This window comes from Cherax quadricarinatus, chromosome 43 (assembly GCF_038502225.1).
Source record: "Cherax quadricarinatus isolate ZL_2023a chromosome 43, ASM3850222v1, whole genome shotgun sequence".
Taxonomy (NCBI): domain Eukaryota; kingdom Metazoa; phylum Arthropoda; class Malacostraca; order Decapoda; family Parastacidae; genus Cherax; species Cherax quadricarinatus.
Window position 1 is genome coordinate 31,079,997 of NC_091334.1, and position 12,803 is coordinate 31,092,799.

The following is a 12,803-nucleotide window of genomic DNA, read 5'->3' on the forward strand; positions in this document are numbered from 1 at the left end:
GAGATGCTGCCACCCCTGTTGCAAGAGAGATGCTGCCACCTCTGTTCCAAGAGAGATGCTACCACCCCTGTTACAAGAGAGATGCTACCACCCTTGTTCCAACAGAGATGGTACCACCCCTATTGCAAGAGAGATGCTACCACCCCTGTTGCAAGAGAGATGCTACCACCCCTGTTCCAACAGAGATGCTACCACCCCAGTTCCAACAGAGATGCTACCACCACTGTTCCAACAGAGATGCTACCACCCCTGTTCCAACAGAGATGCTACCACCACTGTTCCAACAGAGATGCTACCACCTCTGTTCCAAGAGAGATGCTACCGCCCCTGTTCCAACAGAGATGCTACCACCCTTGTTCCAAGAGAGATGCGGCCACCCCTGTTCCATCAGAGATGCTACCACCCCTGTTCCATCAGAGATGCTACCACCCCTGTTCCATCAGAGATGCTACCACCCCTGTTCCATCAGAGATGCTACCACCACTGTTCCAACAGAGGTGCTACCACCACTGTTCCAACAGAGGTGCTACCACCACTGTTCCAACAGAGATGCTACCACCACTGTTCCAACAGAGATGCTACTACCACCTCTGTTCCAAGAGAGATGCTACCGCCCCTGTTCCAACAGAGATGCTACCACCCTTGTTCCAAGAGAGATGCGGCCACCCCTGTTCCATCAGAGATGCTACCACCCCTGTTCCATCAGAGATGCTACCACCCCTGTTCCATCAGAGATGCTACCACCACTGTTCCAACAGAGGTGCTACCACCACTGTTCCATCAGAGATGCTACCACCCCTGTTCCATCAGAGATGCTACCACCCCTGTTCCATCAGAGATGCTACCACCACTGTTCCAACAGAGGTGCTACCACCACTGTTCCAACAGAGGTGCTACCAAGTTCTTGCATAAATGTTTCCCCATAGAAATCTTCAACAGAAATACAGGAAGTTCCTTACAATGGGGATGACCAGACTGGGTGGGTCATTGGGATAATCCGGTGGGTGGGTCATTGGGATAATCCGGTGGGTGGGTCATTGGGATAATCCGGTGGGTGGGTCATTGGGATAATCCGTGGGGAGGGGACATGGACCTGCTCCGCATGGGTCAGTAGGCCTGTTGCAGTGTTCCTTCTTTCTTATGTTCTTATGTTCAAATATTTGTCTGGCAAACAATGTACACCAAATCTATGCAGTCGTTCACTGTCCATTCCTTTTCTAAACAAAATGCTACATATGACTGAGATCCCTTCTTATTACTTAATTAAATCTACAACTGTTTTGTACTTGACTAGCAACTCCTTCCTCCTGCATTTCACAATATGATTTCTTCCAACACTTTGAAACATAATGGGGTTGTTACCATAACCTGACATAATATTGTCTAACCTACTTTCTATGTCACACACATTAGCTCCGGAGGAGCTCCCTCTGTCTCACCTTTGTATCAAATATTTTTGTAAGGAATTTTATATATTCAGATTTTTTTTTTATTTTCAGTAATAAATTTCACATGTTTGGATAAAAGATCGAAAGTGTTTTTTCTTATTGGTTCTAAGCATAAATCTTTCTGGATGACCATCTTGAATTGTTCAGCGATGCTGATGTGTTTTTTTCTACGTTTTATAATCCTTCTGTCAGGTAAGATAAGATAAGAGATAAGATAAGATTTCGCTCGGATTTTTAACCCCGGAGGGTTAGCCACCCAGGATAACCCAAGAAAGTCAGTGCGTCATCGAGGACTGTCTAACTTATTTCCATTGGGGTCCTTAATCTTGTCCCCCAGGATGCGACCCACACCAGTCGACTAACACCCAGGTACCTATTTGCTGCTAGGTGAACAGGACAACAGGTGTAAGGAAACATGTCGAAATGTTTCCACCCGCCGGGAATCGAACCCGGGCCCTCCGTGTATGAAGCGGGAGCTTTAGCCACCAGGCCACCGGGCCAATTTTTTGCCTGACTGTTTATATGTACACGTGAACTTTGTTGCCCAGAACTCTTACAACAGAAAAACACCATCATTATGGAATAATTCGAAAACTTGACCCTCCAAGATGGTTTATACAAAGAAGTCGTGCAAGAAACATGTGTATATTCACTCACTGCTACAACATCCAGCTTCCTTTCACAATAACTCAGATAATTAAAGGTCGAAATTATCTTTTTAATAGTAATATACACAATTTTCATTACACTGCTTAATAAGTGAAGGCCAAGGCTACATCTGTTCTGAATCCCAGAATGCCTTTGTGAACGTTCTACAGTGTTCTGGCCGTACCTTCGGTGTTGTGAGAAAAAGTTCTTATGTAGTGAAAATTTGTGTCATTCCAAGACACGTGTGCTAGATGTAATAAGTGCTGCGGGTTTGGAGTTAACAAGTAGTACAGTGTTGGTAACTCTCGAGACGACTGTGGGCCCAGTGAATGACCTTGAAAATTGCACTGCGACCTGCAGGCCACTACACCCATATTGCCTGTGTCTAGCGAGGTGAATATCCCTTCCTTGTCCCTTCTCCTTCCTCGATTTGGAACTCAGCCGTTCGCCTCTATTTGCTTGTGGTCTAGAGGCGTTTTTTTTTTTTTTTTTTTTTTTTTTTTGCCAGACCACATGGGTGCTTGAGTGCCCGTGTCCTCTGTGCCGCACTCCGCTCATCTTGCGAGTGTCTCCTGTGTGCCTGCCTGCCTGCCTGCTGCAAGCAGGTGTCCGGGTGGTTGGCGCGGGCTTGGCGAGCACAGTCAATCAAGCTTGAGGGCAGCACTAAAAGCTAGCCAGAACAAGCTAAGGCAGCCTGCAGTTATAGCTGTCCTAGGGCCCAGCATGTCTGTGTATTATGTTCTGCAGTGCTGCTGGCATACCAGTGTTTCCTGTAGTGGCTTGAGAACAATTTGACGAGCATTGCAGTGCTGACATTTTGAGTGGGACATGCCAGAGGTTCACTTATAAACATAGTAAGTTTGTGGTGATTGGCGTGTACACAGTGAACATTCATCTGTCATACGTGTGCTAGAAGTGTTAAGTGCTGCTTTCCCCAACAGTTAATTGTCATTTGTAAGCCTGTATTAAGACTTTAAAAGGCTCAGAGTGTACTTCAGTGTAGTGACTCCTTACATTTGATAAATCAGTGTAATACATGCTCTGATCAGTGTAACTGAACTATTAAATACGGTTACATAATTAAGTTGCTTGTCCTAGTGTCATTGCTGTGTTTTCTAATACATTTTCTCGTTCAGACTGAAATTTTACTGCTAAATTCCCAGTAATATTTCAAATTGCAGTGTTCATCTCTGGTGTGAGTGTGTAACTTATGCTTTGTATTTTTACTGTGAACAAGCTTACTGCTGCATAATGTTCAGTTTCATGAATACTTTCTTACTTGAGTAATTCGGTTACCTTTCAACTGTGTTAAGCAAGAGTCAGCCTGTTAACATCTATGTTCCTTGCCATCTCATCTAGTGGGTCTAGTGCCTAGTTAAAATTGTAATAGTAACAATTTGCAATCATTATACTTCTAGTTATACATTGTGTAAATTGTTTTAGACTATTTGATCAACTGGATTGTAGTGTTTAACTTCTGATACACCAATTTAATGACTGCAGACACGCACTGACACATAATAAACACATTAAAACGCTGGTAACTCCAGAAGCTGGGCCTAGTGTGTGACCTTGAGAAGTTCAGTGTGTTTATTACGACCAGCGGTGTACCACTCTCACCTATATTTACATCAACAAAAGTGTATTCTAAGTGATAAAGTGTACACTTGGTGTACTTGGTAACACTTGTCATACATAGTAACGCGTGTGTAAGTGAGATTGTTTAGGTACTGGTTCATCTATCTACAGCTGCACACTTATGCTTGCATACATGTATAACATAGTAACGTGTGAGTTACCCAGGATGGATCAAGGAAGTCAACCAGAGTGATTTATCTCATTGTCATTGTAACATTACCTAGTTTTTTTTTTTTTTTTTAGTAATACTGTTTACAATCTATGGTTGGGGTAAGAGGTTGTCTTCAGCATTCATTGTGATGTCTGCTATATTATTACTTCAGTGAGGTACATTAGGTGGCAGTAGCCTGAACTAACTCAAGTGGAAGTTATCATTTGAACCTCATGTTTAATGTGATGTATGTCAGAATTCTAATTTTATGCTCAATATTACCTACTTTCTCTCTCTCTCTCTCTCTCTCTCTCTCTCTCTCTCTCTCTCTCTCTCTCTCTCTCTCTCTCTCTCTCTCTCTCTCTCTCTCTCTCTCTCTCTCTCTCTCTCTCTCTCTCTCTCTCTCTCTCTCTCTCTCTCTGTTCATCTTTGTAATTTGTGATATGGTGTAAGACCTCGCCTGTACCATCCATTATATCATTATATGGACCATATTATTACCACACATACAAGAGGTCTCTGAGTGTGTTTTTGGTGGGGTGTGTGTCGTATTGAGTGGTGGTGGTCTGGGTTGAGTATGGTTGGAGGTGTTCATTGAACTTGAGCACTTGTGTCTTGTGATCTATTTTGGACTTCTGACTTTGTAGTGAATATTTGCTCTTGCATAAGCTATAAGGGAAAGATAAGCGAGGAATTCTTGTGTTGTGAGTCTTACACCAGATATCATCACTGGCAAACATGGCAACTGTCATAGAGGAACCTATTTCTGCAGGTGATGGAAATGATGGTAGCTTCCAGACCTTTAAAAATAAACAAAAGAGAAAAAGTGAGAAAGGGCTAGAGCGTCGACGTAGTCAGACTCACTTGACTCGTACACAATGTGATACTAAACGTCCTTGGTGCACAGAGGCTGCAAGAAGTCTTTCTTCAAAGGAAGAATGTGTTAAGCTGAACTTCCCTGACAACACCCCGCTGCCTTCTAAGTGTGCATGGCTAATGGAAGCTGTAAACAAGCATCCTAACTCAAGGATCCAATTTAGGAAAAACACACACAACTTTGTGTTTGTGGAACAGAATAAAGAGCTGATCAATGATCTACTTAGTACACCTTATGGGGATATTAAGCTGCTCCGACCTCAATCAGACACTCACCACTTTAAAAAATGGGTCAGTATCATAATCTTTGGATACCCTCTCTGCATGGACCCATCCCATCTGACTCTAAGTGAGCATATCATCAAGCCTAAAAGACTTAAAGGAAAATCCCAAATTATTGCCAGTTGGGTGGGTCCTGTGCCCCTCCCCCGGAATATCTGGGTGCATGGTTTACGTTTCCTAAACATCGAAGTGTACCTACCCCCTAAACGTAGGTGTTACAAATGCCAGCACTATGGCCATGTTGCAGTAGACTGTGGAATACTACATTCTTGGTGTGGTAAGTGTGCTGGGAAACATTCCACTAGAGAATGCACAGTAGGCCCTGACAGCCAAAAATTTAAGTGTATTAACTGTAAAGAAGTTGGGGTTACAGTTTCCCACAAGGACTGCAGTCAGAACCCAAACAACCTTCGAGGTAAACCTGATAACAGTTCTTTAATGGTAACTGAGGATGGGGCCATCCAGTCTACCACAGCCAGATCTGAGACTGAACCTCTGCAAAGTGTGCAAGAACCCCACCTCACTGCAAACAATTCTGGTGATACCAGAATGCCATCACACACACCAGCTGTGGAGGAGCTAGCCATCCCTGCTAGCACATATGGAACTACTGGTCTGCCACTACAGATACCTATGGCTACACCTGAATATGGGGATGAGTTTGTCATTTCTCCCAATACACACAACTACAACAGTCAGACGGACACCACACAGGTAACCTCCCTGGAAATTGGAGATGAGTCAGATGCACAGGACCTACCTGCAATGAATGATGAAACAGAGAACACTAATGTAACCATGGTACCTGTTAAGGTGATAGGTGTTAAAGGAAGCACTAACCCAGAAGTGCCATCCTCCGGAGAGGCATTGGATTCGCCTGACCTTCCTCATATTATAACAAATTTCCAGAAAAAAATTGAGCATCTTGAACAGATCCTGACAAGTTTAATAAATATAGGTAATCAGGATGATGCTCTTGAGCATGGTGATGATGTCAAAAGTGCAGCAATCTCCGTTCAGCTTCCAGCAATTTGTGAGAAAGAAGCCCATAACTCTTGCCTTCAAGACTTGCCTTTTAACTGGCTGCCAAAATGCCGAAAAATGCTTAAAAATAAAGGTCCTGAAGATAAAGACGTACAAACTATGCTATTTGCTCTTAAGTATCTGCACACTGCAGTCAAAGCATAATAGTTTTACCATCTTATGAGCAAGAGATTGTAATAACTCACTACAATGGATACATTACAAATCTTTTCATGGAACATTGCTTCCATCAGGAAGCGGCTGCCTGACTTACATCATATTAGTGCAACCAAGAATATTGATGTCATCTGTTTGCAGGAATGTAGATTGAAAGATGGAGCACCTCCACCAAACTTGCCTGGATATGCAGCTTATAACCTAAGGTCAACCAACTGTTGTGTGATATATGTCAGAAAGAACTTGCCACATTCACTCCTTTCCTTGCAGAGTCGAGTTAACATGCAGTATCATGGTGTCAAAGTATATGCAGGCGATTTTTCCATAAACATTTTTAATCTCTATGCCCCAGCGAACCAGCTTCGACCTGATGCTTTACCAGATCGCATCAATAGTGAACCTACCATCATTCTTGGAGATTTTAATGCCAGTCATAAGAATATTGGTGGGTCTATTACAAACACCAATGGAACTAAACTAGTGAGATTGCTGAATGAGCATGATAATGTTCGAATTGTGGGCACTACTGAGCCTACTCACATATATGGTGGCATACTAGATCTGTGTCTTGGATTTAATACATCATATACGATGCATGACTCTGTCATAGTTGATGATCTTCTATCTGATCACTTCCCAAGACTAACAACTGTCAATCTTGATCACATCTCCAGCAATCAAGGAGCTAAATACAGAAGGAGGAAACTTATTCTCAAACCAGAACACAGAGACAACTTTATTAACCACTTGGATCAATGGTATAAGAATTACGAGCCCACTGGCACACAAAAATTTAATGATGATTTAATTACCTCTATTGAGAGTGTTCTCACAGATCAAGTGGGCAGGAATAGGAAACAAAAACCCTCCACTATAAATAACAATAAAAAACAATGTAAATACTATAATGATCCACAGCTGCGCAATCTAACACATGCAGCTAGGAGGATTGGTAAAGCATACCGTGAATGTAGAACCCCAGACCTGCTCAGAACGTTCCAAGCTGCACTAACAAATGCAAGGAATAGAAAGGAAGAACTTAGGCAACAGGAATGGGAACAGTTTGTTAGTGGATTAAATAGGTCCACCCCTTTGAGTTTGGCTTGGAAAGGTATAAATAAAATAACCAGGAAAAAGACTGGCAATGTTGCTCATCCCTTTCCTCTTGAAAAAGCAAATGACCTCATAAATGACTGGTCCAAAACATCCAGGCATGAAAGCCTTCCATCTCATATTAGAAAAAATTTAGAGAGTACTTCTGAAGAAATGTTGAAACTGATTAATTTTATGAGCCAAAATATTGATGAGAGTGATTGCCTCTTTACCGAGTATGAATTAGATAATGCATTAACCAAAGGTCGATCAACTGCTCCTGGAGAGGATGGTATAACCTATGATATTCTCAGAACTCTAAGGCACGTGCCTGATAACCCTTTGTTGGTACTGTATAATCTCAGTTACATTGAGGGCGTTCTTCCTACTTCCTGGACCAATAGTCTCATTGTGCCTATCCCTAAGCCCCAACAGCCTGATACATTTAGGCCGATCTCCTTAACTAGTTGTCTTTGCAAAACTTTTGAAAGAATGATGCTTAACAGATTGTACTACAGAATCAGACATCAACTTTCCCCCTACCTCTATGGGTTCATGAAAGGTAAAAGTGTGCAGAACTGTATTTCCACCTTTCTCACTGCACACACCTCTACTAGTTTTACCACTTTTCTTGATCTAAAATCTGCATTTGATATTGCAAACAGAACCGTTATACTACATGAACTAGCCAAAATGAATATTGGTGGTAGCTTACTCTGCTGGATAATAGGATACCTGTCAAATAGAGTATCCTCTGTCCTTTACCAAGGCTTCAGAAGTGATTCTAAAGAAATGTCTTTAGGTACACCGCAGGGAGGAGTTCTTAGTCCCATGCTATTTAATATTCTGATTAATGCTCTCCTAAATGCTCTACCTGCCTCACCTAAACATATAGCTATAAGCTATGCTGATGATATCATGATCTATACAACAGGGCATAAGAAGATGAATACCATTCTTAATGAAATTCAAGCAATTTGTAATCGACTAGGCCTCATAATATCTTCCTCTAAAACAAAGATATTAACAAGCAAACGACATCCCCCACCCATCTATTTGCAGGGTGAAATCATTAGCTACGTTAAAACTTACAGATATCTTGGTGTAGATGTACCCTTTAACAAATCCACTATACCACAACTAAACAAGAAATGTAAAGCTAGGCTAAATGCTCTCAAAGCTGTTGCTGGCTACAATCCCAACTATGGTGCTAATGTGAGAATCGTGAGAATGATGTACATAGCCTATGTTAGGTCCTTAATTGATTATGCTGCTCCCATGTTGATATTAGCTAGAGAAAGTTCCCTCCGACCCTTGGAGTTAATGCAAAATGAAGCTCTCAGGACTATTCTTGGCTGTCCCAGATCTACAAAAGTTCTTAACATGAGGAAGGAGCTTGGTATTTCTAGTATCAGTGATAGGATTGTTGAAATTAACACTGTACTCGGTATTAGAATGTTGAGAAACGAACCAGACACTGTCACAGTGAATCTTACCAAGTGTCTAGAGGTAAATACACACAGATCTAAATGGATTGTGAAAACGTGCAATTGCATTAAGTTTTATAACCTGCATAAACTGTATCACTGTAGGCAACAAGAGCATTTCACCCCTCCATGGAAGATGTGTTCATTTAATATCACATACCTACAAGTCCCTCCCAAGAAGCTCATTGCTAGTAATCCCTTCCTTAAATCTCTTGTTAGAGCAACTGCTCAAGAAGAAATTTTTCGCCTAGCTGGTAGTAATAAGTTATCACAAGTTATATACACTGATGGATCTAAACAGGAGTCTTCTGGCAGGGCTGCATCTGCTCTTGTTGCCACCTCCCTAGTTAAGAACGATAATAAATTTGTTGAGTTAGGCATAAGAATTAACAACTGGGCGTCTACACTGCAAACTGAATTGTTTGCAATCCTAATGGCGCTAAAGCTAACCTATGACACTGAGCTTGACTCTATCATCATTACTGATTCTATGTCATCATTGAAGGCTCTTGGCTCATATAATGACTCCAACAACATGCTCATTGGGGAAGCCAGGTATAGATACTCAAAAATTAGGGACAAAGGAATTAATGTACAATTGCTATGGATCCCATCACACATTGGATTACTCCTTCATGATAAAGTTGATATGTTAGCCAAGAAGAGTATCCAGAAGGAGAACGTAGAATATAACTTTGGTATAACTGTGTCTAGCATTAGGAATAATATTAGGAGAGAAGTAAATAATGAAGATGATTGTTATAGGAATGCAGTTAGAAGCCTGAGTAGATCTATAACCCACTATGATAACATGAACGTAGATAAGTATGTTTATGGAGCAACTTGCAATGTGAACAGACTGACTGATGTTGTAGTGGCCAGGCTTAGGCTTGGTTACAAGTACTTCTGGCAGTTTGGGAGACACACAGATGATGATCAAACTAAATGTAAATTATGTGATCAGGCATATGGTCACTCTCTTGAACACTATGTGCTTAATTGTCCACTTATTGAGGAATACAGAGACAGACAGTATAATAACCTATGTGTCATGTCAAGATATCTTATTAATGAAAATAAGATACCAGATATACTAAGCAAATTTCCTAAATTTGCTTGTAACAGATAAGTGAACTATAAATATGTAGATATAAATCCATATGTATTCCTGTTAACCCTTTGGGGCCTAGTTCCTAGGCCTTTTGTGTATCCACATGCTCTCGCGCTACCGTCCACAGGATGGATATGAGGTGCACAATAAACTAGCCACTTCGGTGGCAAAATCTATCTAATCTGCTTAATACTGTTTCCACTTGTGGGCATCATTACTGCTGAAACTGTAGTTGATGGCACAGTTTATGGATGGTTATTGCCTGAGTCTGCAGTTTGTGTTTCTGAATTTATATCTATTACATATATGTAGATTTATTTTCTGGTTTTATTTAAAATATTATAGTACATATATTCCCATCACGCTATTAAAAAACATTGCTTCTTAATACCCATGTAGATTAGTATTAATGAGATACTTGTTTTAATTTTTCCTACAGCACTAATATTGACCTACGAATTACTTGAGAATATCCTGCTCATTTGTATTTGTTATCAAAGTTACATCTCAGTCGGTATCTATATTTTTATTTCTATTCTAGACGTCCTGAATCCTGCTGTGATGGGAGGTACGACGACTGTTCCATGCCCATTCGTGGGACGTTGTGTTACTGTGACCAGTTCTGCAACAGAACCATCAACGCAGACTGCTGCCCAGACTATTGGCAACTCTGCCTTGGTTTCCGTCCCGCGCCCATAGTAGGTTAGTTTCTTAAATATTTTTTTCTAAGTTTCTTTTGTATTTACTCAGAGCTTCTCAGCAAAGCATGAGTCAGACGACGTAGGCTGTCATACCAAACCTACATATCATCCCACAGTCCCTAGTAAACGGAGAGAGCTACTAAACGGATATCTCATAACAAAGATCTATGTCAGGGATTGTCTCCATATTATTTAATTAACATCTTCTGCATATACTCTTCCTAATCCTAACTCACTTTCTCTCTTGTTTACATTGTTTTGTATACAACTCACAAGCTGAGGGTCTGGGATCACTCCCTGCCACAGCTGAAATTTTGGGAATGTTTCAATACTCCTGTTGCTCCTGTTCAACTAACAGTAAGCAAGTACCTGGTTGTTGCTCCTGTTCAACTAACAGTAAGTACCCGGTTGTTGCTCCTGTTCAACTAACAGTAAGGAAGTACCCGGTTGTTGCTCCTGTTCAACTAACAGTAAGCAAGTACCTGGGTGTTAGCTGATTGTTGTGGGTCACATCCTGCGAAACAAGAATAACCGAGGTTGTCTGGAATGTGCTGAATAACCAAGGGTTTTCTATACCGTATGTCTATGGTGTCATCTATGTCTGTATCAGCTATACTTGTAGAACTAAAGATTAATATTTTATTATTATTATTAATTATTATATTGTAGTTACTTTTATGTTATTACTTTACATATAAAAACTGGGGTTAAATTTACATTTTAACATTCCCAATTCTTTGGGATATCGTGTGGCATTCATACCACATGTTGCCCAAAACTGTGGCCGATGTAGATGGTAGTCAGAGACGACACGCAGGTATAGATGGTGATCCCATCGTGGCGCTTTGCTGTTTTGAGTATTTTTGGATGTTAGGGGTCGGAACTCACTCTCAGCAGGGCATCCAGCTGAAGCAACGCTCCTCTCAGCAGGGCATCCAGCTGAAGCAACGCTCCTCTCAGCAGGGCATCCAGCTGAAGCAACGTTCCTCTCAGCAGGGCATCCAGCTGAAGCAACGCTCCTCTCAGCAGGGCATCCAGCTGAAGCAACGTTCCTCTCAGCAGGGCATCCAGCTGAACCAACGTTCCTCTCAGCAGGGCATCCAGTTGAAGCAACGCTCCTCTCAGCAGGGCATCCAGCTGAAGCAACGTTCCTCTCAGCAGGGCATCCAGCTGAACCAACGTTCCTCTCAGCAGGGCATCCAGTTGAAGCAACGCTCCTCTCAGCAGGGCATCCAGCTGAAGCAACGCTCCTCTCAGCAGGGCATCCAGCTGAAGCAACGCTCCTCTCAGCAGGGCATCCAGCTGAAGCAACGCTCCTCTCAGCAGGGCATCCAGCTGAAGCAACGCTCCTCTCAGCAGGGCATCCAGCTGAAGCAACGCTCCTCTCAGCAGGGCATCCAGCTGAAGCAACGTTCCTCTCAGCAGGGCATCCAGCTGAAGCAACGCTCCTCTCAGCAGGGCATCCAGCTGAAGCAACGCTCCTCTCAGCAGGGCATCCAGCTGAAGCAACGTTCCTCTCAGCAGGGCATCCAGCTGAAGCAACGTTCCTCTCAGCAGGGCATCCAGCTGAAGCAACGCTCCTCTCAGCAGGGCATCCAGCTGAAGCAACGCTCCTCTCAGCAGGGCATCCAGCTGAAGCAACGCTCCTCTCAGCAGGGCATCCAGCTGAAGCAACGTTCCTCTCAGCAGGGCATCCAGCTGAAGCAACGTTCCTCTCAGCAGGGCATCCAGCTGAAGCAACGCTCCTCTCAGCAGGGCATCCAGCTGAAGCAACGTTCCTCTCAGCAGGGCATCCAGCTGAAGCAACGTTCCTCTCAGCAGGGCATCCAGCTGAAGCAACGTTCCTCTCAGCAGGGCATCCAGCTGAAGCAACGCTCCTCTCAGCAGGGTATCCAGCTGAACCAACGCTCCTCTCAGCAGGGCATCCAGCTGAAGCAACGCTCCTCTCAGCAGGGCATCCAGCTGAACCAACGCTCCTCTCAGCAGGGCATGCAGCTGAAGCAACGTTCCTCTCAGCAGGGCATCCAGCTGAAGCAACGTTCCTCTCAGCAGGGCATCCAGCTGAAGCAACGCTCCTCTCAGCAGGGCATCCAGCTGAAGCAACGCTCCTCTCAGCAGGGCATCCAGCTGAACCAACGCTCCTCTCAGCAGGGCATCCAGCTGAAGCAA

The 12,803-nt window shown here is 42.9% G+C and overlaps 1 protein-coding gene across 1 annotated transcript in view; it reads left to right on the forward strand.

The window, feature by feature from the left end:
• LOC128694074 (uncharacterized peptidase C1-like protein F26E4.3) overlaps positions 1-12,803 on the forward strand; it is a 164,335-nt gene that overhangs the window by 22,704 nt on the left and 128,828 nt on the right. The window contains exon 2 of the mRNA XM_070093827.1: positions 10,475-10,635. Within this exon, the coding sequence (XP_069949928.1) occupies positions 10,475-10,635 (161 nt within the window). The remainder of the gene's footprint in view (positions 1-10,474; positions 10,636-12,803) is intronic.